Genomic DNA, 27,388 nt, shown 5'->3' with positions numbered 1-27,388 from the left:
CTGTTCTTACGGTTGGAAGGGGATGGACAAGAAGTGAAGGCATGGAGAAAGCATAGAGGGTCAGTCTTATTGACTCTCTTGCCTCTAAGCAAATGGCAGTCATTTCCCCACATACACTAACTCCTTTGTTGGTAGCAACAAGGAGAAGACAGACAATGACATCAGCACTGTCTAGAACCAGCTGAAAAATCTTTACCCTGAAAAACCATTACCCCAACGTGATTTTCTGGTACACTGCCATTTTAACTTTGTTCTCTACAAAGCCCATTGCTTCTCCTCCAAACACAGTCCTCAAAACCTAGAGAAGCTTTTAGAAATTATTGTTATTAAACCATCATCAATGTCTCTAAATCTATAGCAATCCTTGAGGAGCAATAGAAATCGCAGGACAGCACAATGGATTTCACCTGTGGTGGAAGAAGTGTCCAGCTCCTAAAGATTGCTTCCGTATGTCCAACAAGCTTATGTTAGACCAACTAAAGGCTGGGGGAGGGGGGTTAATTGCAACTGTTAAACTAATAGAAACTGTTAAAGGTCAACAGAAACAGCAGCAACATAATTAACATGAGTAACATGAGTACAAGAATATAACAGTGCCTCAAGCTTTAACACTCAGACAAAATCTGGAGTGATTTGGGCTGAGCTCCCTTGGGAGACTCTAGCATGGTGAAGTGTGTGAGGAGGGAGGCAGGAAAAGAAATGAGCTGTACATAAAACCAAAGCTCTCAGAAGTCACTCTTGCATGTCTTTTATTCATACACGCAGGGAAAACACACATTCACACAACCTCACCTTGGCTTGTAGGTGCTGTTAGCACACCGGTCTCATAGCACGTGGGGCCTTTTATATACCGAGTAAAAACCAAAACACGGTGGCAGCTTATGATCCTCTCACTGCTCGTGTCTCCCTCTTCCCTGTCGCACTCGTTCAGTCTACAACCAGGAGGCTGGGGGTGTCACTGTCCACTGTGACCCCCCCAACATATTTCAGAATGAGCCTGAACTGTCATACCTTTCCTCTGCTCCTATCTCCATACTTACCTGCCAAAGAAACACAATTCTGATGCACTCAAAACCAAAAAGAGACAGAAACTAGAGGATTCTTGATTCTTTGAAAGAAGTGTACAAGAGGAAAGAACTAAGAGAGAAGCATGCCAAAGATAGCAGAACTTTCCAGGATTTCTTTGAGTTTATCATCCACTGTTACATTAACCAGAATAACAACTAAAACCCTACGTGCTTCAGGACATAGACCACTCAGCAGCAATCTTAGCTTAGGAAGAAATTTCATCCTCATTGGCATGTTGGTGTCTATTGTAGCTGATTTTCCTTCTATGCTGAAGCATGTATGTTGGCCACTGCTGGAGAAGAGTCAACCACTGGCTTCTAGATGACAACATCTGCTGCTATCTCTCCTGATTACAGCTAAGCATTTCTATTTTATGGGTACTACTGACTCTGACAAGTCAGCCAAAACAAACACTGCAAACTTTCCACTTTACAAAACAGAATCCCAAAATGTCTTTTTTTAAAAGAACAAACAGTAAAATCCTCTTTTTGAACTACTTGAAACTACTCAATAACTTTTCATTGTTTCTGTAAGAGACTGAGTTTTCCCCCAAAACAAGACTCCAAATCAATCATATTATGTACTTCAAACACCACCAGCATAATCAGAACCAAGATAGAATACATTCTTTGCACAATTCCCCTCTAGCAAGCACTGTCAAAGCTGAGACAATAGAATTCTGCTTAATTTGCCAATAATTTATACAGAGACACCACTAAAATGTGCTTAATCTTCAAAGAGATTCAATTGCTTGACTCCAGATTTCAAAGAAAAGCATGCAAATGCAGCAATAAAATGCATTCCGTTTAATCAACTGAACACGTAACAGACTGATTCACATTGTTTTATGGCATCGAATAACAGTTTCTGGTGTGACTCCATGAGGGAGAAAAGGGGAAGGCTGCTGTAAGTATATTTTGGCAGAGTACTAGAAGAGGTCACAGACAACAGATTTCTTAATGAAGTGTTTAAGCATTCCAAAATGTGCCTCTTATGGGAAAATGGGAATAACCTCGCCTTCCTTCTTTGTCTTTAACAGAAAGGAAAGAATAGCAGAAGTCAGCTAAAATATGGCAGTTTAAACTTTCTTAATTGCTGGAAAATGCCATTTTCTTATTTTAAGGTAAATAAAGTCTACAGTGTTGGTTGGTATCCTGCTATGTACTGTACCAAATATGTTATTAGATTACCTGGAAGAATTCTGAAGAACATCATAACAAAACATTTGGAACCAGATCTGAGAAGTTTCATACAATAAAGTCTATGGGAGCTGATAAAAAATTGCCACTTTCTACCTGACTGGGAAAATTAAGGGGTAGTATAAGAATCAAACAGATCCTCTGTGTTATTAACTCAATTGAAATCTGGTTAATAAAATTAAGGCATTTTGACCTTGCAGAAGCATGGGTCCAAAGACGAAAGAAGAAAACATGTTCTGGAGAATGAATTGCAATCATGGCATGGAAAACGTATGAAGAGAGAAGAAAAAAAATAAAAACAGATGTACACAGATGCAACTTGATGACAGTGAGAAGTTCTACAGTTCTGCCACCACTGCAGCGTTGTAATGTTCAGAAAAGCTGTAGTCCTACCCAAACATCTCAAGTCCAAAATTTCAAATATATTTTCACTTTATTTTATGAATGCCCATCATATATATATCTTTGATGCTACAGCACACTAATTGAATAAAAATCAACAACATAAAAACCCTCTTCATAAAAGATCCAAGAAGTGAAATCCCAAAGCCATTACCATTTACTCCATGAGCATATCATCTTTGACAACCATATATAAATGACATCATGACGACAAATACAATGTACAATAATAAGTGTGCAATGGTACAAAATATACAAAAAGGAATGTGTATTTAATATACATTCAACAATACCCCATAAAAATCTTTGTTGGGAAAGTGAAGTGCCTTTTCAAGAGCAACAAAAAAAAAATGTACACCACTTCTATTAAGATGCCTGAAGTATTTCCCATCAAAAGAGCAAAGCCTCTGTTCTGTGACTGGAGATATAAAGCAACTGAGTTGAATTTTCCCTAATGAAAAAAAATCTAAACTTCATAAAATTTTTTGTTCACATTTATAGTATAATAAAATATTCAGAATTCAGAAAAAAATAAATTTAAACTTTACTACTTAAAAGTGGGCCCTGTTCTATTAATAGATGTAGCTCAGTCATATAAAATCAAAATTCTTTATAGTAAAAACATCATCTTTGCCCATGTGTCTTTTCTGAAGTTTTTGATGCATTCCACAATTGATATAATTTTATTACAATAGAAATATGAGTCTGACTAGAGGTCAAGACAAGACTGGTTCCTCATTTTCTCCTAGGTCTATATAACCCCTGCACAATCTTACTCAAATATTTTTTGCCTAAGGTTTAGATTCCTTTGAGTTTGACCTCAGTGGGAATTTCAGGAAATGGTTGCAGAGGGTATTATGAAGATCATATGCTAATAATGTGGATGATTTCATGAACAGTTCCACCTAGCCTCCAATTTTCAAGGCACCAATTTGTGCCATCATTTAAATGCAGTTTCTTGCACTGGCAGCAGAAAGCATTTAGATGCTAAGCTGCACAAGTGTATAACCTACATTCAGCTCTGCCAGACATCTGTCCCTATTCCTTGCCTGGGCCCAGCAATAGAGATGTTTGAGTATTTCTAACAAGCCTCCCAGCTGACAAAGCTGATTCTGCAGCCCGAGAAGCAGAGATCTGTACTTTACCTCTGGAGTTTAGTCTCCAGGGGTTGTACTCCGGAGGAAGGTAATGTAGCTATAGCCCAAGGGAGGGTACTTTAACTTCTATCAACAGCTTGTCAAAAGGCAAGCTTCCACAGAGAAGTAAAGGTGCAGCTTGCACTATAGGTATCACCTCCCTACTCTTTACAGGATTTGAGCCTGCCTCTACCTATAAACTCATGGACCCAGTCCTACATCTCACACATTTTTAATTCAATAGCAGCAGCTTGTACCTCAACCCTGATGGTCATGACTTAGGCATCCAAACAGGTTCAACTTGCAGATTCAAAACCATGCCTTTTGCATTAAAGACCAATACAGACCATCTAGTCCTTCAGAGCACAAACGTTCTCCAAAGTCCAAAACTCTCCTGAGGCTCATCCAAGTACCATTCACCAATTTGATTTTAAGAGAGAATCACAGTTAAGCTACTAAAGGACAATGCACAACCTTTGCAGGAGCTTTCGGCCTATCTCAAACTCATATCTTATGAATATGCATAGAAGGGGTGATAGGAAATGAAAGGTACCTATAAATCATATGGTATGCCAGAGCAATGCCAAGGTGAATGCAAAAATTCATGTTATTTGCAGTATGTATATCTCTTCCTGAGTTGATTTTCATTCCCAGTATGGAATCCAAGCATTTGCTTTTTTTTTTTTTTTTTTTTTTTTTTTTGGCAAGGTACTCAATCACATGATAAGGCAATCCAATTTTCCCATTTGCTTCCTGTCTTCTTTCCTCCCAAATGGCTGAGTATTTCTCACTGAGACCACCATTACAATGTGTGCCAGAATATGTTTAAAATACGGTCCTGTAAAAATAGAAATCAGGTTTGTTTCTTTGAAGGCAGCATTAATTCTTCATATATTCTGGGATCTTGAAGATTTCAGCTGAACAGATTCAAAGTGATCTTCTTTTTCCTGCAAAGGAAAAGACAGGTTCCCATCAACCAGGATTCCTCAAATTCAGTCCAACGGTTGCTAGAAATCCTTCTTTTCCTAAAAGCTCCAGTGCAGCCCCTGCCAGAGACATCACTTTGATTCTACTGCAGAAACTAAAAGCAGAGTTTGACCCTTAATTGTGTAATAACACTAGTCATTATGTAAAAACTTGCAGAAACATCAAAATTCCATCAAAAAGCCAAAAGTATACAAATTTTTCATGGTAATTTGAGGATATACTAAAGATTCATGGCACAGGACAGGGCTAGAGCAGGGGAATTGCAAGGTAATCATATGTGTGATTACTATTACTTATCAATTTGCTTGTTACATTGAAGAAATGTGTGGAGCAAAACCTGCGAACATTGACACCCTACCATATTCTCATCTCAGCTCCTCTTCTGGGAAACCCATAGGACAAAAAGAGTATAAGAGACTATAGAGCCTCCACTATCTTAAATATTAGGGCTGGAGGGCTGATTTCTCTTTCTGATTTTACTTGCTGGATGACATCTGAGGCATTTTGGCCAGCAGGTATTACAGCATGAAGGGTGGACAGACACATTGTAGTATATGTGGACAACCCAACAGCCGTCACAGAACTGAATAAAAGAGCCCTAGTAAAACTACTCTTTAGACTGTGCCAGTTCTTGTTTCATGTGCCTACCTTTCATATCATTTGTTGGTGTTGACACACACCTTGGAAACAATATTAAACTAAACTCTTTGAAGCAATCTCTTCTGGAAATGAGGACAGAGCCTGGTACGGAGGTGAGAAAGAGCAGGGGAGAAATTTGTCCTACACACACCTACTGCAGAGTATATACTTCTTCCTCTGAAGCGTCTGGTATTGTTATGCTGGAAACAAAGACTGAACTAGAACACTCTCAGATCTGAAGCAGTGTGATAAATCTTTAACTTTGATATTCCCGTTAAAAATAACAATCTTTTTATATATATACATTACAGTTCTGTTCCTGAATTCCTTGGGTACTCAACGCTGCTAATAGCTTCATGGGATGTTTTGCCTCCTAGAAATGTCATTGCCTAAAGCTTGAACATATAATTAAGATATTTCAGATTTTTCTTTATCTCTCAGTTTACATTTCTTCTCTTTTTCTCCCATTTTCCTCTATCTTTTTCTGTATTTTACATGCAAATCCAGCAGGAGATGAATTTCTCCATCTTTTGCATTAATGAAAAATGATGCCTATAACATTTGTTTTGGAGAAATAATATTAAATTCCAGTTATCTGCAGGGATACAGGACAGATTTCAGCAAGCTAATGAGGTACCGGAAGCTGAGTTTGCCAGCTATGATCATCTAGCAGGAAAAAAGGAACCAGCTTAGAAATATCTGACAGGCTTGTTTAAAAAGGAAAGAATACTCAGGAAGCGCGCTAAAATGGATATAGGAACTTAAAGAAATTCTCTTTGAGTCCAAATAGGCATTCAGGTCGGCTGAATGCTGGAGTACTAAAGCTTACTTTAAAGGAAAATAAAACACTCCTCCCACACCTTCATCTCTATTCTTCTAATCAGGAAGGAGCCAGTGGTTGGTGCTGCAAATGGAGTCGGCAAAGCTGTTACAGTTATTAGATGGAGAGCAAAACATCCCCTCACCAGCAGCACTGGTCATTACGCTCAGCCACAGCCAGCCAAGCCACTGCGCACACAGAAAAATCATCCGTATTCCAAAGTCACTCCCTTCTAAAAGGATTTAAAATGGAATCAACTTTCATTTTTGGAACACTGCCATAAGATTTGATTATTTCTTTTTATTTAAATTTTCAATATTCTTAACATCGCATTTCTGCCCCTTTCTGCAAAAAATAATATTGATTTCACAGGATAAATATTCAGGCTGTGAACAGAGTGAAGTTCTGCATATTAGTTGTGTAACTGTAGCATTTCATAGGAGGAAAAGACCTTTTTGCTATGAGTTCAAACACACAACTCTGCATCATATATGCTATGAGAAGGGGACACTCAACAGTGCCAAATCACGCAGTATATGGGCAACATGGGACATCATCACATCACATCTGCTTCGTGCTGCCTGGACCCCCTAAGTCCATACCTTTAGACAGTACTATTCCTTCCCCGTTATAATGAGACTTGGACTAATTTACCTCTCACTTCTGTGAAAGCCACTGGAGAAATGCTTAGTGGTGTTGCTGTCCACAGAAACAGAAGAGGTTGCTTAAGGACTCCACTGAGTAGCAGGCTCTGGCAAATATCTCCTCTAATTGAAGCCCATAGTACTCAAAATTAGGGCTCTCAAGATATCCACCAAGCTCTTCCAGGTGGGCTGCAAGCTATATTCCTGATGTCAATTTTCCATATCTACAACAGCAGTGTTTGCCTCAGTGTTTGGAGATATCTGTTAGGAATATGGGGAGGGGGGTTCCTCCCATTAACTGCTCTTTTTTTGCTATCATCCATAAATAAAGAACACTATGGAAAACTGTCTGTAGAAGAGAGAACACTTCCTCAATACCTACAATGTTTCTCACCATTAGCCAGACCGTGGATTTCAGCAGAATGACTACGGACTGGCTGATGCATACACGGGAGGGTGCAGAGAGCACTATGTAAATTAGTGCCACAGCCTCATCATGTCCATTAATAAGTAAATAATGATAATAATTATTTTTTAGAATTAACAGTAATAATTGTTACTCACTTTTGTTGCCAAGGACTTGAGCTTCCCCAGCAGTGACTGCTTATTTGAGTATACTATTTCTTCTTCATTATCTTCTCCTTCCATTATAGCACAGCTGTCAGCAGCCGGCAGCTCACACTCTTTTGAGTTCGCTGTCATCACTAATTTGGAATATTTATACTCTAGCCTGAAGATACAAAGCCAGATTTGGGTTTTTTACAAATGACCCATATCCAAGGTTTTCATAATTTAGATTATCTGCAATTCTTTCACATAGTTATTGATAAGGTATTTGTTGGAAATTAGATGCTTTTAATCATGAAAAATGTGTAATCAGAATAGTATTAGCAATACATCCAATTCTTGCTCTCCGGATTAGCAGTCTACCCTTAGAAATTTTAAAAGATCCACATCTTTCCAAAAAGCCACAAGTAGGTACTTCAGAGTTCCCAAACTGTTGAACATGTGTGAGGATTTCCCAAATGAGGAAGAGCTACCTGTGTGCTGGCTAGGGGCAACAAATCTGATTTCAGCCTGTACTGGGATCCGCATCACATCCCTGTCCAAAGCGGCTATGAGGGAGAGGAGAAATGGGCAACAGTGTGATGTAGCAGGGCGCCATGAGGCTGGAGTCCGAGTTAGGGTGAGCTGGATGTGCCACGGAGGAATGAAAGCCCATCGGGTGGAACAGTGGTTCGAAGGTTTATGGCAGGAAGTTTGGGAGGCAGAGGACAACAGGGATAGGGAACAGTCAGTATGTTCAGCCTGAGAGGCATGGACCTTTTCAGTACATACCAGACTTACCCTGTCAAAATAAACCTAAACAAAATATAGTCAATAACCCTTTTTAACACAATCAAAAAGTATAACTTAGATTTAGGAGACATTCTTTTGGACTTCAGCCATTGAGGAAGCCATGTTGCTTTATGACTTAAGGCCAACCCCACACTCTCGGGAGTAAAAAGATATCTACTCTGTCATAAAGCCTCATCCATGAAATGTTATTCTGCTGACAGATGTTGGCTACATTACTTTTACATGGAACACAGCTCACAGTACTTACTTTTGGTTCTTCTTCCAAAAATAGCAGGTCAAGGCTATGAGCAGAACTGCTGTGAAAGCACCAACACCAGCTCCAACTTTTAGCCAAAAATCTACTGTTTCACAAGTGCTTGTCCTTTTCTCTGGCAAAGGAACCCCTTTAATGCACTGCTTTGGCTCATTCCATACATACAAGGTTTCCTTTCAAATGGAAAATAGAGAACACTGAAAAGTGAAATAGTTGGTAGGCAAACAGGAAACTATTCTGATGTAAAGACAAGGAGGGGTTTTGAGGTAGACAAATTAGACATCTTTTCAATAAGAAGTAATCAAAATATATATTTCAGGTTTTCAGACTCCAGCTGGGATCCCCTGGATTCTGGCTACAGGTTCAGACAAGCCAGGAAGTTTCCTGTTCTGCATCTGCTCTTTATCTTTCTGACAGAGTTTGGATTGGACAAGATTATAAATAAGTTGTGAATAGGTCTCCTGTCTACCTAGGAGATGCTGATCAACAGAATGGTTCTAAACCAGCGAAAGGACATAATAATATTTCACTAGAGAAAGCAGTAGCAAAAAAATTCTTGCAAGCAAGCACAGATCAGTTTCTGAACTGAAATCTTGAATCCTTCCCTAGTGCAACACTGATGTGTATGGCCATTTAAGGATGGAAGTCCTTTGGAAACCTCATCGTATTCAAAGCTGCACAAATGAAGAATGAAGAGAGTTCAGGCCCAGAGATCTGTGAGGCACAAGCCAGCTCCTCCTCAGGTACTGTACCGCCATGAGAACAAAAATCCTGAGTCTCAACACAGCACTTCACCAACAGGGCTCGCGCCCAGCCAGCTCAGTCTGTGGACCGAGATTCCTTAGCTCTACCTGCATTTGCATGTCGGCCTGTACAAAGAATTCCAACAGCATCCAAGCAATATCCAAATGAACTCATCCAACTTAGAGCAGCTGGTCCCATACCTGAAATCCTTTCTTGCAGGCTCCCTCAATCTCATGGTAGTCTTGCTCCGTGCAGAGAGGGCAAGCCTCTGCGCTTTCCCACACAAAGTAGAAAGTGCATCCATCACAGGTGCCAGCGGGGCATAAGCTAGGAGAAGAGCAAACCTGAGTTATCTGTCACTTGCAAAATGCTCTGGGGTTCACAACGCACTTCACATGCTGCTGCTGAAGAGTGGTTATGATAATTACAACAAATGGGTGAATACACTTCAAGCCAGCAGATGGAAAAATCTGGGGGAAGACTTTTCCCAGGTTGTAAAATGCTTTTTCAAGTAAAAACACATGTTGGGTGTCAGAGGACTAAAATAACTACTCAGTTCCTGGTGGTGAGCACTACCTATGCACTTACAGAAAGAACCAAGCCTGGGAGACCAGTGCTCCACCAGCAGGAGAGAGCCCAGTGTATGCCTCTATCGCTCTTCCCTGCACTGGTCGACTGTTCCACGTGAGTGCTACAGTCTGATTGCTGCTGTTGTTATAATGACATCTGGGTGATTTTGTCCATATGGAGTGGACATGTCCTGTCATGGCTAATTACTGGAAGGATGTTCAACAGTTAATGAATAGATAACAGAAAGACTAACGGCTCTATTTTGTATTCAGTGGGCAGAATAAAATTCTTCTGGCAGTGCCAGGATGTTCACTCAGTTTTTGTTACTGACAGTCAGATTAGTTCTAACAGCAGCAGTGACCAAAAGTCCACAGAACACTGATAAAAAGCTGTGTGATGTAAATGGGAAAAATATTCATAAGGAAAAAATTAATTTAAAGGGTATTTCAACATCATCTCAAAATCTGCTATCCTGATTTGAAGGGACAAAAAGTCCACAGAGCTAAAAAAAAACAATTCTGGCTTATCTTAATTTGAAAAACTGGGAATTCTACTCTCTGGATTATGGAATATTTTTTCTCTGTATATTACAGGGGCATTGACAGACCTTTCTCCTCTGCCTCTTTATCTTATACTGCAACTTCACATGATACTAAACACTATGTCTGGAAGATCAAGGAGTTGTGTGCAGTATTATTTGACACATATCAGGTATCTCACTGTTTGAAAATAGCTATCTGACTGCTGAGCTAATCAAAGGGGGCTAGTAAGAGAGAATTCAACAGGGAATGAGGTAAGGCATGTCACATCAGCTGTGTGCGGTTTCTGTCCACAGTCATGATTTTGAAAAGAAGGGACGTTACACCTCTCTTACTAAAGGTGAGTTATTCACAATTTATCTTGATTTAACATACAGCACTGGAAGACAAGAACTCACCCCCAAGGAATTACATGGTGGCTTGCTGCTCAGTATAATTTGTTAGTATAACAAATCCCTAAGAACCTGAGGTAATCATCTTCAAAGGTATTCAAATAGCAATACTGGGCCACCACCGAAGAAGCAGCTTTAGAAAGATAGTACCTGGGAGGAAGATATATTCTTCTCCTCATTTCACAAGTACAAACCTGAGGTGCACGAGGACTGAGTGATAGGCTCAGGATCAAACAGGTTGTTCCTGGCATTGAACTGAAACAAAATCTCTCAAATTCCAGACAGCTATCTCCTGTATGCAACTCCATCATATCATCATTGCTATCTTCTTTTAAGATACATGGATTCAAAACACATATTGAACTTGAACTGGACAGAGTCAGGGCTCAAATCAGCATTGCAATAAGCAGTTTTCATAAGTGCTGGAACAGCTTGCTCTTTCCCTAAAAATTTCACGCACAGGCACCGCTGTAGCTCAAGGAAAACTGCCTCTCAAAGCACAGGCTAAGCATCTTTAATCAGGAATTCAGAGACCCAAATGAGGATCTGAAATGAATGAGAAGTGCAGAAAACAAAACACTGGCATCATGCGCTTTTGAATTTAAGCTTGGAACAGCCTGCCCGAGCTCTGACCCATCTCACTGCACAGGTTAAATTCAGAGCAGCTGGTCCACTGGGAGATAATGGGAACACTGGACTTGCAGCAAGGCTTTCACCTAGGAGAAACAAGTGAGATCTCCAGGTGGCTGATGAGGGAGAGAGCATTTCTCATTCATTGCATTTGAGTATAACGTTACTGCTGACTTTTGCAAAGGATACCTGAGGGAAAAGGACTTTGAGGCTCTATTGAGATAAAAATAATTAGATACCTGGGCACAGAAAGCTCTCCTTGATCTGGTTTGTTGGGGTTGCATCGCATTGTCACAACAGTTGCACGGCCATTTTCACAGGAGGTTGTCACTGTTGAAGACCTAATGTGAAACAAGAGGGAAAATGAGTGGTCAGTAAAACACTACCACTGCAGTAGATACATGTTGCTGCTTCATATGTCTCTGGCCACTTATTTATGCTTCTGTAACACTAAAGAAATACCCTTCACTGTAGAACTTTTGCCACTGATAGCTGGACGGAAAAAGAAAAAAAAAAAAAAAAAAGGAAGAAGAAGAAGAAGAAGAAGGAGCAATGAAGGCAAGGTAGGGTTCATCACATCATTTAAATCTCCAGGTGCTCTAAGATGCCACCTAGGGAACTGTTCTTTTTCTGGCTAGTTTGAATTCTGCTGAACCAAGAAATAAGCCTGTCCAGAGAACAGAACAGAATGATTATAAAATAGAATTGCAGACATTATGATTGCTGTGTTACTCTGCTAGAGAGTTTGATGACTCACTCCTCACCCAGGAATCTGAGTGCCACAATACCCTGAAATAGCAGAAGTCAAGGAGGATTCAAAAAAATGGACCTTATTCCAGCATGATAAGCATTGTAAGCCAAGTCTATAATACACTCAAAGTATATTATGGTGAAGGAATCAGTCACTTAAATTTAGGTGTCCACATATGTATAAAGTGTTGATATCCAAAATGTTACAGCCAATTAAGATCTATCAATAAAGTCAACACAGCCCAGAAAGCAAATCAGTAGAATGAATGTAGGTATATGCCTTCAGATGAGCTGAACAGCTCTGTGGGCTCCAGAGTCTGAGCTCAGAAACTGAGTTCGCAAGTAGACTCTTATGTGAGGACATCTTAATTGTGGTAATATGTGAGCTGATTCATACCCAGCCTGAGATATTCTCTTTATGGAGGAAAGTGAAGAATAGGAAAAGCATACTAGTAGCTGTGCAGGTCAGAACATTTTTTTTTTAACCTTGGTTAATTCATTTTTGCAATGTCAAACTAAATATAAATGAATGTGAAAGAAAATACACAACGTGAGATGGACATTGTGGAAAGGAACATGACATTGGAAATGACATCTGGACGAGCCAAAGCTCTGTATCACTCTCTACAAATCCAGTATAATTTAGACTTGAATAAACAACAGTGTTTGCTGATTATAAGCTATATTCTTCAACATGCTAATCAGTATCAGCCAGATATTGATTGAAGTGATAAAGATTAAAGGTGACTTAAAGATCTTCCCTCATAGTTTTAGTTTCCTTTAGATTAATGAAGAAAGTTGATACACCAATAAAATAGTATGTTTTACCTACTTGTAAAAGAAATGCACATCAGGTATTTTGCTTGGAGAAGGAGGAAATATATCTGTCTTGATGCTGATATTTTCCAGCATTGTTTCAACAGTAGCTCCTAGAATGTGAGGAAAAAAAAAAAAAAAAAAAAAAAAAAAGAATAAGCTAAGAATTTCCGGATTTCTGAGGCATTCACATCTAATATTTTTTCAGTCGACAAAGAATCTAAGTTGACTCTTAGTTAATAGCATTTAATACGCTAGCTGTTAAGTAGGCAACATCCTTTAACCTAAGAGAACTTCACAGATTCATATTTCTTATACAGTCTAGTTCCACCATACACATGTAACAAAATAAAAAGGTAACAAAAATAACAACACTGCACTGTAAATAAATTTTACTCTTTTATATGAATTCAGAGCAATCAGGTGATATCACAGAATAATTAGATTGAGAAGATATGGAAATCCAATCTACTGCTCAAAATACATGCATATACTTTGCATATGATGCTAATACACATAATTCTAAGATATCATAACCCTAACGCTCTGAGCAATTTATAGTATTCCTGGAAAAAAAACTGAAAGATGCAATGGCAAGATTCAGAAGAACTATGGGGTCATAGGCAAATCTTGATTATATATTTTGAAACAAATGACAGAATCGTGTAAAAACACAGGTTACACAGGTCTGCATGGATTTTGGAGGAGAGCTAAAAAAGAGGAAAATTCAAGTAACTGAAGTTCTTGAATGGAGCTCCTTTCCATTCCTTAAGCAAGAGAAGATAAAAAATATTGGTACTGCCCCACAACAGTTCAGAAGAAGAGAGAGATGTACAAATGGGAGAAGCTGCATCCTTCGAGAGAGGTGAAAAATAGCCAGGGCAATAAGACAAGTAATGTGGGTGGGAATACAGGAAAGACTGTGAAGAAAAGACATTTTCCACTTGTTCTTGCAACAGTTCGGAGGGTCTAATTGCATTCTCAGGAGTCTGATTTTACTGGCATTACATCTGGAGGATGACTCACATGGTTGGAAAATTCAAATCTGGTTATAACTCTTTTAGAGAAGATAGAGTAGATATAGCAAAGGTGACAGCATGGCAGTTCCCACTATACGCAATTACCTGGTTTAGGACTATTGATAACTGAGATCACAAGATCTTGAAAAGACATGGATTGATGTGCTAACTGACAGTGCCCAGGAGGATATATGGGTAAAAGACTGTTACAGAGCATTAAATCAGCACAGAAAACAAAACAAGTTGTGCCACAAGCAGCCATCAAGAATATATGCAAAAAGATGCTACATCAACCTAGAGGGGCCCTCCATTCTGAAAATACGTACTGGAGTCTTCAGTCAGTAACAATGAACATGATCTCTCATCAAAGACATTGCTTCTAACACAAGATAGCTTTACATGGAATCTCAACAGGATAGACAGATTAATTAATCACTAGACTGGACACTCATAGCTTGTAGCGACCTTAATATCTTCAAAAGAGGCAAAAAGATAATATTCCCATCCAATACGCAATACTGTCTAGTTGGCATCTTAAACTGCAGTTTCTCAAAAATAAGAACATTAGAAGCAAAATCAAATGTGGAAAAAAAATGTCATTCTTCAAGAGATATTAATTAGATAGCTAAGAAGCCTAGATTAGATAGCTGTCTCAGAAGCTAAGAAGAACAATGACTCTCTCTGAATGATAATAGCTTTGACTAAAATTCTGCCTTCGGTTAGGGCAATGGTAAAGGTACAATTCAAATAAAAACAGTGGCACATGTTCCATGGAGGGGGAACAAAGAATTCATTATCAATCAATTTAAATCAAAAAGGAATGAGTTACAAAAAATTATAATGGATTCTAGAGACTTCAGGAACAAGCCTCTATTTGGCAACACTAGAAAAAATATAAATTTGGAGGCTTTTTTAGGAATACTAGAAATGAAAGGTCAACTTACAGGACTACTGATGGGTGGGAAAGGCAAACTTCATCCATTTTGGAATATAAAAATCGTGATGAAGAAAAAACAGCAGAAGCTCTTAATATTTTTTCTCTGTATCAGAAAAAAATCAGGACTCTCGGCTTAATTTCCAAGAGAAAAACTGAACACCTATCATTCCTTCAGTGGCAACAGAGGATGTTAGCATCTGCTTGGGATGCACGCTTAGAAACTAGCAAGGCCAGGTGACCTGGACCTAAAAGTGAGGTGTCCACAGAAGTGGCCTACAGGCGTTTCTTTCTATTAGAGCTTGCAATGATAGGGAATTGTCAGAAGACTGACGGAGAGTTAAAGGATGGTGCAGAAATTCCAAAAGGACAAGACTGAAACAGATTATACTGTGGTTAACCTGATGAGGCAAAATAACAAAAATAGGAAATGGGAGATGGGTTTCAGTTAATGGACAGATTATGAGTGCTAGTTGACAGGACGTTATGGAAAACACTCCTGCTCAGTGAATTTAATTTCACTCCTTGAGTGCTGATGAATTTTTTTTCTAAAGTAAATTATGTAAATTTATCAAGTATTTCACTAATTACTACATGAGATTATAATTAAAAGTTAGCAGTGTTATTTCAATAAAATGCACACTCTGGATTAAAAAATATTTAACTAACCAATTATAAAAAGTAGCTGGCTACAGAAAATTGTCATCAAAGAGCTACGTCTCCCGGCTTTTCCAGGCACTGATGATGGAGTCCACAAAATGCAAGATTTTCATCACTGATCTGCAAGTACACAAGCACTGTTGGTAAAGCAAGTAGATGAGACAAAGATTAAGAGGAGAACCAGGAATATAATATAGACAAACTTGGTTCACTCCGTAAGCTGGTCTGATACAAACTAAACATATTTTAGTGCAGCCAGCTGCTCTGAGGGATGAAGGCCCTTCCTAAAGGAGAGAGATGGACCGTTGAAAACAGCAAATCTGGAAAAGATCTAGAGTAGACATCATGATCCAAGAGGACACCAGGATACCCCATGAGTCTGGAACAAGAACAGATTAGGGATTCAGACAGCAAGCTGTTTTTTATTGCATTATTTGTGATAGAGAAACAAATACTGGAATGGTATTCCAGTTTGGAACAATGTTTAAGAAAAGGTATTGACCAGTTACAGAGGCTGGAGAAAAGGCCTCAAAAATATTCAGGGGCTTGAGAAAAATTCTGATAGCAAGAGTCTTAGAAGAACTTGGTCTGTTTGGTGAGGTGTCAGCCTCACCTCCATTCCTGGAAAGGTGATGGAATAGCTCATTCTGGAGCATATGGAGGAAAGGCATGTGGAGGAAAAGAAGGTGATCAGGAGTAGCCAGCAAGGATCCACCAAGGGAAATCCTGCCTAACCAAGCTGACAGCCTTCTAGGATGGAAGGACTGGCTGGGTAGATGAGGGGAGAGCAGTGGACGTTGTGTACCTTGACTTCAGCAAGGCTTTCCACACTGTCTCCCATAACATCCTCCTAGAGAAGTTCAGGAAGTGTGGGTTAGATGAGTGGACAGTGAGGTGGATTGAGAACTGGCTGAAAGGCAGAGCTCAGAGGGTCATCATCAGTGACGTGGAGTGCAGTTGGAGGCCTGTGGCTAGTGGTGTCCCCCAGGGCTCAGGACTGGGTCCAGCCTGGTTCAACTTCTTCATCAATGACCTGGATGAGGGGACAGAGTGCCTCCTCAGCAAGTTTGCTGATGATACCAAGCTGGGAGGAGTGGCTGATACACCTGATGGCTGTGCTGCCAATCAGAGAGACCTGGACAGACTGGAGAGCTGGGCGGAGGGGAACCTCCTGAGGTTCAACAAGGGCAGGTGCAGAGTCCTGCAGCTAGGGAGAAATAACCCTAGGCACCAGTACAAGGTGGGGGCTGACCTGCTGGAGAGCAGCTCTGCAGAGAAGGACCTGGGAGTGCTGGTGGATAAGTTGACCATAAGCCAGCAATGTGCCCTTGTGGCCAAGAAGGCCAATGGTCTCCTGGGCTGCATTGGGAAGAGTGTTGCCAGCAGGTCGAGGGAGGTGATCCTGCCCCTCTACTCAGCCCTGGAGAGGCCTCACCTCCAGTCCTGTGTCCAGTTCTGGGCTCCCCACTACAAGAGAGACATGGAGCTACTGGAGAGAGTCCAGCATAGGGCTACAAAGATGATCAGAGGGCTAGAGCATCTGCCCTGTGAGGAACGGCTGCAAGAGCTGGGCCCCTTTAGCCTGGGGAAGAGAAGACTTAGGGGGGGATCTTATCAATATCTATAAGTATCTGAAGGGAGGTGTCAAAGGGATGGGGACAAACTCTTATCAGTTGTCCCATGTGACAGGACAAGAGGCAATGGGCAAAAACTGAACCACAGGAAGTTCCGCCTGACCGGGAGGGGGAATTTCTTCACTGTAAGAGTGACAGAGCACTGGACCAGGTTGCCCAGAGAGGTTGTGGAGTCTCCTTCTCCGGAGATCTTCAAGGTGCGCCTGGATACAACCCTGTCTACCATGCTCTAGGTGACCCTGCTTGAGCAGGGAGGTTGGACTAGACAATCTCCAGATGTCCCTTCCAACCTTACTGTGATTCTGTGTGATTCTGTGTTTAGTTTATCAGAAAGGCAAACTGGACAGGGTGTGATGAGGAAGTGCAATGATCACAGTATACAAAATATTTCTCCAGGGAGGAAAAAGTGTATGAGAAATGGAGAAAGAATAACAAGAAGCAAGAGCTGAAAACTGAAGCCAGGCAAATTCATATGGGAAATAAGACTGATTTTAAACAAAATATAGAGATAGTGATTGACTAGTGGAAAAAAATACCAATGACTACAGCAGAGTTTTCATTTCTCGCAATCTTAAAAGTCCAGGTTGAATGCTTTTCCAAAGATGCAACTTTGTCAAACATGAATTTCTAGGCTTAATACCAGGGAAAAAAAAGTATAAACATTCAGTGTCTGTAACATATAGGTGAACAGACTAAACAACTTCATTGTCTACTCTGGCCTTAAATTCTGGGGACTTGTGATCAAGAGCAATACAAGACTTAATGATGTGCATGGCCCCACACCATCCTGACCCTCCTCCTTCCTCACCTAGTTACATCCCAGTATCAGGTTCCTCTTCTGACTTTGCCAGAGTGGAGACTCTGGGTAGAAACATTTGGATTAACATGACTACTACAGTCTTGCTCTACATGAAGGAGGCAAGAAACATGAAAGAGAAACAGTTCTTTTTAATTACATTCCCCAGATTTCTGTGCTGGAATTCTGTATGCCACAAGACCCACAAGAACAAGCACAGGGAAGTGCGAGTATTACAGCCATAAAACACAGATGTCCTCACTCTTCTCCTCCTGCCATCAGAGATACTGAAAGTGTGACAAAATCAAAAGTCAAGATCTGCTCAGCAGCTCAAGAACAAAGCGGGACCCTGGGCCTGAATCCGTCTCTCTGCTCTAATCCCAGTGTAACGCAACACTACTGAGCTGAGAAGGAGTTTCAGTGCAGCCCTAAGTACCTCACTGAGTGCATCCATGACAGCAAGTATCTTCTCTAATGTAGTTTCATCACATCCTTGGCCTGGTATCTTCAAGCATTAGTGCATCACCAGAATAGTCTTGCTCTGTATTGCCACATCATTGTCTTCCACAGGCTTTAAATGCAGGCATCTATTCCATGCTGGGTACATTTCAAACTCCAAAGGATGGAGGATATATATATTATATTTCTCTTATGCAGTCTGAGAGAGCCAAGACATACCATAACAACAGGCTTCCCACAGAAAGACACTGAGCAGGTGTTCCTGGTAGGCATTAAATTTTCAGGGATTAGAAAAGCCTCTGATTTTATTATTATTATGAGCTCATTGGCCTTCACTCTCAGCAACCCGTAAATACAAAGCCACGTACCTAAGAACCTGTCGGCAAGACTGTTGGACTGCAGAGCCAGGGCTGTTCGGAAACCCTTGCTGTCCGAGGGGATGATGGTGGACTGGCAGACAAAAGCTCCCACAAAGTTGGAAAAATCTTCTGATTCTGCAACCATGTCCTTCAGAGTAACATCTGTGATATTGTCAGTGCAAATAGCCATCTTTTTCCCCTGTGGATAATCAGGAAAAATGGGGAAGTTATTGGTGGGATGTGAAAAGGTTTGGGAAGGAAGGGATTGCAAACTTAGTGTATCTTAGAAACAGCTTGATGTTTTTTTATCATGAGAGAGACAAATTGCAGCATTAAACTGTGCCAGTGTGAAGGCTCCGATTAAAGCCAAGTACAGATTCAGGAACAAGATGTCACCTCCTGTATCTGTCTTACCCGAAATCTGTGCCATGAAGTACTTTTCTTTGTTTATCTAGACAGTACAGTGTTTACTTGCAGAGCATAATAAAATGGCTTGCAAAGGAAAATCATATTTCACTTGCCTGTAAATTACATACCATAGAATACTTTTATTTGGAATTTAATCCAGATAAAATGTTCTCAAAGCACAAATACATGAAAATCATTAACAGATATATATTAGATCATAGCTTTCAAGACTGTATTAATGTCACATTTCAAGACCTATGCTAGACTCCCAGAGCAGCAGCAATTAAAGAAAAATCAGCAAACTCAGCCTAACCCTAAAAATGCCAAACACTCAGGACCTGATCATATAGTTGGCAGCATCTGGGAAAATGGAGACCAGATCCACGGGGGTGTAGCCATCCACCCTTGTGGATTTAGCTGTCATTAGCTCTTATCCGGGCAGGTACTTAAACGCACGTATAAGCCCTGAAGAAAACCACTGTAAAGAAATGTGACTACTCATCTGCCTCAACTCTTGGAGATATTTGAGCCTTTTGGTAGACGAGAAATAAACTTCAGAACTTTACAGGACTCACATCATGTAATCTACATGCCATGGCTTTCCTGGGACAATTCACATCATTGGCATTGCTCCAAAATTGCAAATTACATATGTAATGTGTAATTTGGGAGATCCATTTCTGCCTGGACAGTGCCCTGGTACATTGAAAACACCAGCCTGCGAAACCCTGGTTCTGGGAAACATGCATTAACTTGCAACAGCAGAAGCAGACACTGTTTGCACTCACAGATTAAAAATGTTCTTCTAATGCTTTAAAATATTGCAATCAAAGTTACTAACAGGTTCGAATTGGTAAGCCCACACAGGCAGTAAGAAGAGTAGGCAAGGGCTCTGTGGACTGCAACACTGCTGGTCTGGTCAGAAGCAACGGGGACCATATGGAAAGAAGCTGGTCACTAAAAGACTCAGACTCTTGGCTTGAGTTGCCTGGGTGGGAGCACGAAAAGGTCAGGGTTGTGACCCAAGGTACTTGGAAGAATAAGAATGAAGAAAGGACAGGGATGTGATAGGACTTGTGTTCTGAGTGTTACTGCTGCCTAATGCTGTCACATCAGATCTGGAAAATCACTTGGCTACTTAAAATTGTCTTGCTGGGGAAACCCAGAGAAAGTGTTTGCTGTGTGATGGCGAGAGCTCAGGGAGTCTCCAGTCTGTCTCATTAGTACAACACTACAGAGCATAAACATGGGCAACATTTTGGTTAATCCCCCAGATGCTCAGAACCCACCAAGCTCACCTCATTCCCACACAGGCTGATGTTAAAGAAGTGAAAGAACTTCGTCCCTCGGGAGGTAAAGCTGGGCCCACTCATTAATGAGCCCACCTGGCTGAGGTTGCTAAAATCGTAATTCAGACTCTGGTTGTCCTTGACGTATGACACCAAGCAATCACTGAAGCAGGCAGAATGGTCCTTCAAACAAGGAGAGAAAAGTTATTGGCCAGCAGCAAATCATCCAGCCACCACTTAAGAGTTAAAACAAGGAGGTGCAGACAGGACTGCTTTCTCTGTTAGGATGGAGGAAGTCTTGGTCCTCTGCTCATGATTTGTCTTTCCCCTGCCTCAGCTGCCTGGGGAGAAATCTTGTTCCTGTTTCGGTCCATTGCAACCGCATATCAAATGCGTTTTAGTGTTACCCAAGCCTGCCCTGTCTCCTGTCCCCTGCACTGGCCAAGAGAATGTACAGTCTCTTTCTCTGTTCTATTGTGCATGTTTTTAGGATCCCAAAGTCCTAGGTTCAGTCCTGGGAGCTGTAGGCAGACCAGAACCAGGGCTCAGTAACATCTGTATCTTACAAAGGAAACAAAAGAAACACAAAAGGAAATAGGAATATGAAATGAACCCAACCAGAGATAGGTGTAATATGAGCAAAAGAGATTGCTTCTTCACGCCTCAGTGCAACTCCTTGCCAAAGATGATGCATATGCTAAAAGTTTACTTGAGCTTAAGGGTGAGAACCTTTGTCACAGGTTACAAAAAACACAGAAATATCATTCAGCTCAGAAAGTCTCTGAGCTTAAAATGGCAGGAGGCCAGGGGAGTTTTAGGTGGAAGTAACGTGTATCTTCGCCCTGTTCTTGTACTATTCCCCACTTAGCCTCTTGAAACATTGTTAAATGGACCTTTTGTTTGAGCCAGTGTAGTCATCGTTCTGTTGTTAGCACACATCTACAAACAGAAATCAAACTGGGGACATATATGGAAAAATGAGATGGTTGGTTATAATTATACTCCAATGCTAATAAGCCACATATCTGTAGGAAAGAAGTAAAATTGGAGTTTGAGGGGGTTATATTCCAACCTACCCTGCCTACCCATAGCTCAGAGCCTCTCTTAGCTCTGGTACCTTGGTGCTTTTACTGCCGGGCCCACAGGGGATACAGGCCTCTCTGCCGTAGACCTGGTGGATGGACAGGAAGGTGTTGGCTGGACACTCCTTACACTGGCTGGTCTCCTTCTCAATGTAGTGTCCTGCTGGGCAGGGCACGCAGGACGAGCCGGACTGCTCAGAGCCCAGTGCACAGGCCCGGCAAGAAGAGGCAACTCCATCCACTGCGTTAGTCACTGTTATGGAGTAGATCTTGGCCACGTCATTGATGAACTGCCTGCTCTGTAATGAGAGTGGAAGAAATGACCCAGGTACTGCTTGCACCACGCCATGCAGATCCAAACAACAGCGCTGTGCATCAGGGCACTGATTTGCTGATCGGCTTGTGCAGACACTTAGCTTTCAGCATGTGTAGCAGGGCAGGGATGGTTCATCCACAGCTGCCTCCATAGTGGTGCTACACAGTGAAGCCACTTGGCCCTTTTACAAGAAGCCTGCGAGCGTCACCGGAGGCTGAGAACTCCAGTGGTGAGTGTCTAACACAAGCTGTGCTGTGAAACCCTGCACATAAAGAAATACTTACATCTTGGCCCTCGTTTATTCTCTGGAAGGCCCAGGTGAAAGTGAAGGAGGCATTTTTGGAGATGATGTGAGTGTAGGATTGCTTCTCTTTACTTCTCTCCCATGATTCCACCACATTGGTATTTTTTCGATTAACATCCTGTAAAATGTATATAATAAAAAAATGTGAAAAGTAGAGTCATGCTATTCTGAATGCCAGTGTGTTATAATAATCATGATTAATACATATAAAGGACTTCAAAACTGCATTTAACTTTTAATAAAAAAGAGAAAATATAAGTATCCCCAATTCTCCATCACTGGAGAATTTTTCAGTTGAGAATGGACATCTATTCTAAAGATGCTCTTGTTCACACAATAGTGAAGTTCACAGTCATATGGTAGGTTATAAATGTTTTCCAAACAGTTCATCACAGTGGTTCTTTCAGATTTTTAAATACTAGAAAACATTTGGGTGCCATGGCACAGAGAGGGGAAGGCTACAATTAAAAGAAAAGTTGTAGGTTCCACTATCTTTGGATACCCAATTTGACAGTGGTGTCTCAAGTGAAACAGACTGAAGTCAATAAAGTACTGCCAAAGTTTCCATGAGAAAAAAACCTGTACGGTCTACAGCTGTGTTTCTTATTCTCCATCAGCTTTAAATGACCATGTGTGTACTCCAGCTCCATTTCAGTGCAAGATGTAGTAGATTCCTTTAAACGATCACTGAAAGGAGGTTTCCAGGGAAGAAAATAGAGCTTCACTTTACAGTGGAAGGGATGAGGGAACAGTCGCAGGTTCAATTACCTTACCTCAGCTTATGGCCTGACAATAAGCATGATGAGGAAAGTAGAAACCACAGCACTTACCCAAGACATTGGTTCACAAACAAATGCCTGTCTATAGTCCTAGAGATTCCCTAGGTCACTGACAGAAGCAGGACTAAATTCTTAAGTTTACTGCTTCCTGTTCTTCTATCCCACATCTTGACTTGTGACACTATTAAACTTAGAGAGGAAAACTTGACTGCACAAAAGACAGTGGGAATTTTATCAATGGGCTTAACAAGAGCAAATTTGGCTCTTTGGTATCAAATGTTTTCTTTTAAAATAAACAGATAACCAAGAACAGGTTCACAGTTTGAGTGATGAAGAAACTTTGCTAGGTCATTAATTAAATCCTTCCTGCAAGGGCACCGCAGATATTAAACTAATGTCATGCTTAATCTTAGTCATAATAAGCCAAGTGCAACGAATCAGGCCTATGTAGAAATATTACAGTGACATGTGGAATACAAGGCTGAGTCGTCAGTCATGGAGAGAGAGGTCTCACTTACCGCCATAAAGTACAGCACACAATCTGCTGAACAGATGGTCTCAAAAATAAAAGTAATTCGTCCTAGTTCTGACCCAGTTGCTCCTGTCATTGATGTTGGAGGTCTATTTAACAGAGAAGGAATGAAACATTTGCAAGGTGCTCTCCAGACACATAGCAGTCAATCCCTCCAATTGCTTTTGGTATAGCTGGGAAACTAGAAATTCTGTCACATAAAACCTGTCCTTGCGGATCTACAGAGGCCAGGTTATACAACGTACTGAGGAGCAGATGCAGCATGATTATTAGTGCATGACTTCCATATAGTATAGTTCCCTCTCCACAGTCATCACCCAAATGCAATTGTATTGGCAGGGAACCTCAATGCTTAACTCCGTTTCATAGGAGTAGTTCTAAACACTGGCTGCACTGCATCTACCCTCCAGTAGTAGGCGTTGCAAAGCATAAAATTTCAAGGTGCTCCCCTGCAAACACTTAAAAATACCTTCATCCCCTACTAGCAACTGCTTTACTGAATCCCGGATGACTATCACAGAGTGACACACAGAGACAAGCCAAGCTTTTCCACGCATATTTCTTGCTTCTCTTTGATTTTCATGGTTTTCCCATAATCTAAAATAAAAGTCACTGTTTGCTAACACAGTACAAGAAGTCACAATCTTTCTCAGCTGAGATACAGTGAAGAAGAGACACCAGCATCTCCAGCAGCCGATTCAGGATGCAGAAGAAGTGGCATGTACTGTTCTCTTGAACACACTGACCCTAGGGCCAGCACAGACTGGGCAGGCTGACTGGAGTCAGCTGCAATGCAGAGTAAAATGGGTTTGGGTAAACTCCCTTCAGCCAGTGTAGTTTAGCTGGTTACTTTAGCATGATTTAGAGTCAGAGGACCAGGAACATCTTTACTCCACTTCTAGACTGCCAGCCAGCTGGTACCTCAAATTCAAGCAAATGCCGCTGAAAACTGAGGTCTTACAGAATTCAGTTTGCTGCAGCAATTAAATTTACCTGGGGACACAGGAGTAAAATCCAAGTTTCCTCTTGCTTCTCATTCACAAACCATGACATTATTACCCTTCAGTAAAGAAAACCATGTTCACACCAAGGGTGATGTGAAATAGGTGCAAGAAATAAGTGAGAACTGAAGAAAAAAAAATCTGTTCCTTACTTAAATCCTGGAATGTGCAGGTTCAAGATAAGATAGTCATTGTCAGAGCCACCTGTTCCACTCTGGATATGGTCGCCAGCCACCTCCCAACCTTCACAAGACAAAACACACAGATTTTTCAAGGAATGACTGGTTTCTAGATCACACTACAAAAAAAAATGTTATGTTACTATACTTTTTTAACAATTCACTGCATTAGTACATTTTGAAGATATCTACTATAAACTGTAGATCAGTATAGTAATGCCTTTTAAAATGAAAAATTTAGCAATTGAATTAACTGCTGATTTTAGAGGCAAATGTCACCTCGGAATCAGCAAAGCAATTGAAATTCCCAGACCTGTGCTGTGCAGCTCAGACAGGATGATCCACCTGATCTCCTCCAGCCTTAAAACTGATGAATCAATGAATCTGTGTGTTAAACTTTAACCATGCACTTAAGTGTATCTCTATTCAACACACTTCAAAGTCTGAGTTGCATCAATCTATCAAGAAAGATAAGCCTGAGGAAAATCTCTCAGAGAAGGCTGGAGATGGGAGAAGTCCTAAATAGGACCATTTTCACAGATGAGCTGTGACTGCTCTCTGCTGCAATCTTAGTACATGTGCAGAGAGAAAGCTCTGAAAGCTAAATGAACAAAGATCACAAACTAAAGTTAGTTTCCCGAAAGAATTAAGTGTGTCCTTGAAAGACATAGCTATCATGAAACATGAAAGGAGATAAATTAGAGAGAAATCAAGCTTTTTTTAACTGAGATATTCAGCTGCATAAAAACGTATCACAGGACAGATCCTCGGCTGACGGGACTTGGTACAGATTGCAGCTCCTGCCCTCTTCTGGTAGAGAAGAGATGTTTTATTTTCTCTGTGATATTCAGTTACGCTATTTCCTACAAGAATTATCAGGCTTGGAGCAATTAAAGAAAAGGAAGGAACTCTGCATTACGACTCACTCAGCAAACAGCATACTCATTTTGATGGGCAATCCATTACAGTGGTGATCAGCACAGGAGGAAGACAGGCACGTAACAATACAGGGAGTTTGGCTCACCATTCATCCCATCACACTTGGAATTGCCGACATTAAAGCAAGAGGTCTTCATGTTGCCTGGCAGAATGTTCCACCACTTATACTCAAACCCAAGAGCTGGCTCAGTCCCAGCAGGGCACGCTTTGCACTCTACAGGGAGAGAGGGCAGGAGAAGGAAATCACATGGCCCAAGTGCATCTCAAACACAGTGCTTCAAAGAATACACACATCAGCGTTTTACTCTTTGGGACAAATATTGAGCTTAGAAAATAATTCATTTCTTTATAGTTAACAGTCAATGACTTATTAGGATCGGACCATTAAAAATCAGGCTAGTGTTTTACAAATTGAAGACCATAACCACGGTAACTGATCTGCAGCTGATCCCCCAAACCACACTCCTTTTAGTACCTTCACCTAAAAGTTTAACGATAGTGGTAAACAACAGTTCCCACAAACTTCGGTAGGTGTCTACCAGGTCAGTACATTTCAGAACCAATGAGCCAGAGTTTAGGCTAGACAAAGTTGGCAGGGTTCTCAGCTGACAGCACTTAAAATGAGATTTGCATAGGGAAGAACTTGGCATGCACAAAAAAAGAAAACGTATGGAAAGGAATTACTGACTGAAAATTCTGATTCACTTCTCAGAAACTCTTAAATAACCCTTAGGATGTTTGTAACAGAAAATAAACACATCCAGAATGCAGTAGGTCAACTTAGATCAGCAATCCATGATAAGGACTTTTGAGGGAAAGCAGACATCCTACTTCCGCTCCTCAATGCCACTTATTTAATAAATATTTTATGGAAAATGAACTGTGGTTTATGGTGATGCATCTTTATAGTAAGCAACAAACAAACAGACAACTGTCTTTAGGGACACAAGTGATGTCTGTAGGTGACGGACTGCAGCCAAATATTGAAAGGATGCCTTCAAGGCGAGAGGTCTCCTACCCTGTGTCCCATCTGAAAATGTGCCCTGTGGACAAGGAGTGCAGGAAGATGAGGCGTTGTTGTAAAAGCCAGGATTGCAGGGTGGACAATCCTTCCTCTCTCCAGATGGTGGTAGGGTCAATGCATCAGGAAGATCCTCTCTGCAGATCTTGGGCTCTATCCATTTGTACATGATCTGAGTCTGAAACAAGAAGACACTGGACTCACGTGGTGTATTATGCCCCAGTCAAGGTCCTCTTTATAAATGAAATGAGGGCATGTGTCAAATGTCCTCAAATACAGACCTCACATGTCTGAGATAATAAAGGGAAGGGCAGAGAAGGGAAAAAGAAGAGACTGCATTCACAAGTTTGGACACAGAGTGTGGCAGGGGAGATTTAATCTTAAGGCATTTGATTCTTGGTGTCAGGGTACTGAGCACATCCCCCTGCCATCCTGCGTGTTCAGCCTCCTGTGCTGTCTCTGATAAGAGAGAGTTGTTCAAGAAGCATCGGCCACTTTTGAAGCTGTTTGAAAAATAGCTGGAAGAAGCCACAGCGCAGCCTCAGCCACCAGCTCTTGAGTGCTGTATTGAAGCTGTGGCTCTCATCCTTAGTCCCTGCCTAATCTGTGTTGCAGCCATCCCTGTGACACCCTATATACCTCTCTGATCCAGAATCTGACTATGACCCATGGACTTGACTTCAGACCTGCCTCATCACGATGGACTTGTCTGGCGGTCATTACGCTGTT

The 27,388-nt window shown here is 41.0% G+C and overlaps 1 protein-coding gene across 1 annotated transcript in view; it reads right to left on the bottom strand.

Annotated features, from left to right (window-relative positions):
• Window positions 1-2,506: 2,506 nt before the first annotated feature.
• The window catches only part of ELAPOR2 (endosome-lysosome associated apoptosis and autophagy regulator family member 2), a 103,395-nt gene continuing 78,513 nt past the window's right edge, over window positions 2,507-27,388 (bottom strand). Inside the window, exons 9-22 of the mRNA XM_062597293.1 lie at window positions 26,657-26,837; window positions 25,724-25,852; window positions 24,673-24,763; window positions 23,506-23,608; window positions 22,189-22,326; window positions 21,624-21,887; window positions 20,516-20,689; window positions 18,819-19,008; window positions 12,965-13,061; window positions 11,622-11,723; window positions 9,452-9,578; window positions 8,502-8,680; window positions 7,460-7,625; window positions 2,507-4,752 (exon numbers count right to left, since the gene is read on the bottom strand). Of these exons, the coding sequence (XP_062453277.1) occupies window positions 4,693-4,752; window positions 7,460-7,625; window positions 8,502-8,680; window positions 9,452-9,578; window positions 11,622-11,723; window positions 12,965-13,061; window positions 18,819-19,008; window positions 20,516-20,689; window positions 21,624-21,887; window positions 22,189-22,326; window positions 23,506-23,608; window positions 24,673-24,763; window positions 25,724-25,852; window positions 26,657-26,837 (2,001 nt within the window). The 3' untranslated portion in view covers window positions 2,507-4,692. The remainder of the gene's footprint in view (window positions 4,753-7,459; window positions 7,626-8,501; window positions 8,681-9,451; window positions 9,579-11,621; window positions 11,724-12,964; window positions 13,062-18,818; window positions 19,009-20,515; window positions 20,690-21,623; window positions 21,888-22,188; window positions 22,327-23,505; window positions 23,609-24,672; window positions 24,764-25,723; window positions 25,853-26,656; window positions 26,838-27,388) is intronic.

This window comes from Rhea pennata, chromosome 1 (assembly GCF_028389875.1).
Source record: "Rhea pennata isolate bPtePen1 chromosome 1, bPtePen1.pri, whole genome shotgun sequence".
Taxonomy (NCBI): domain Eukaryota; kingdom Metazoa; phylum Chordata; class Aves; order Rheiformes; family Rheidae; genus Rhea; species Rhea pennata.
Note: the sequence above shows the minus strand (reverse complement) of the source record. Positions and strands in the feature narration are given on the sequence as shown.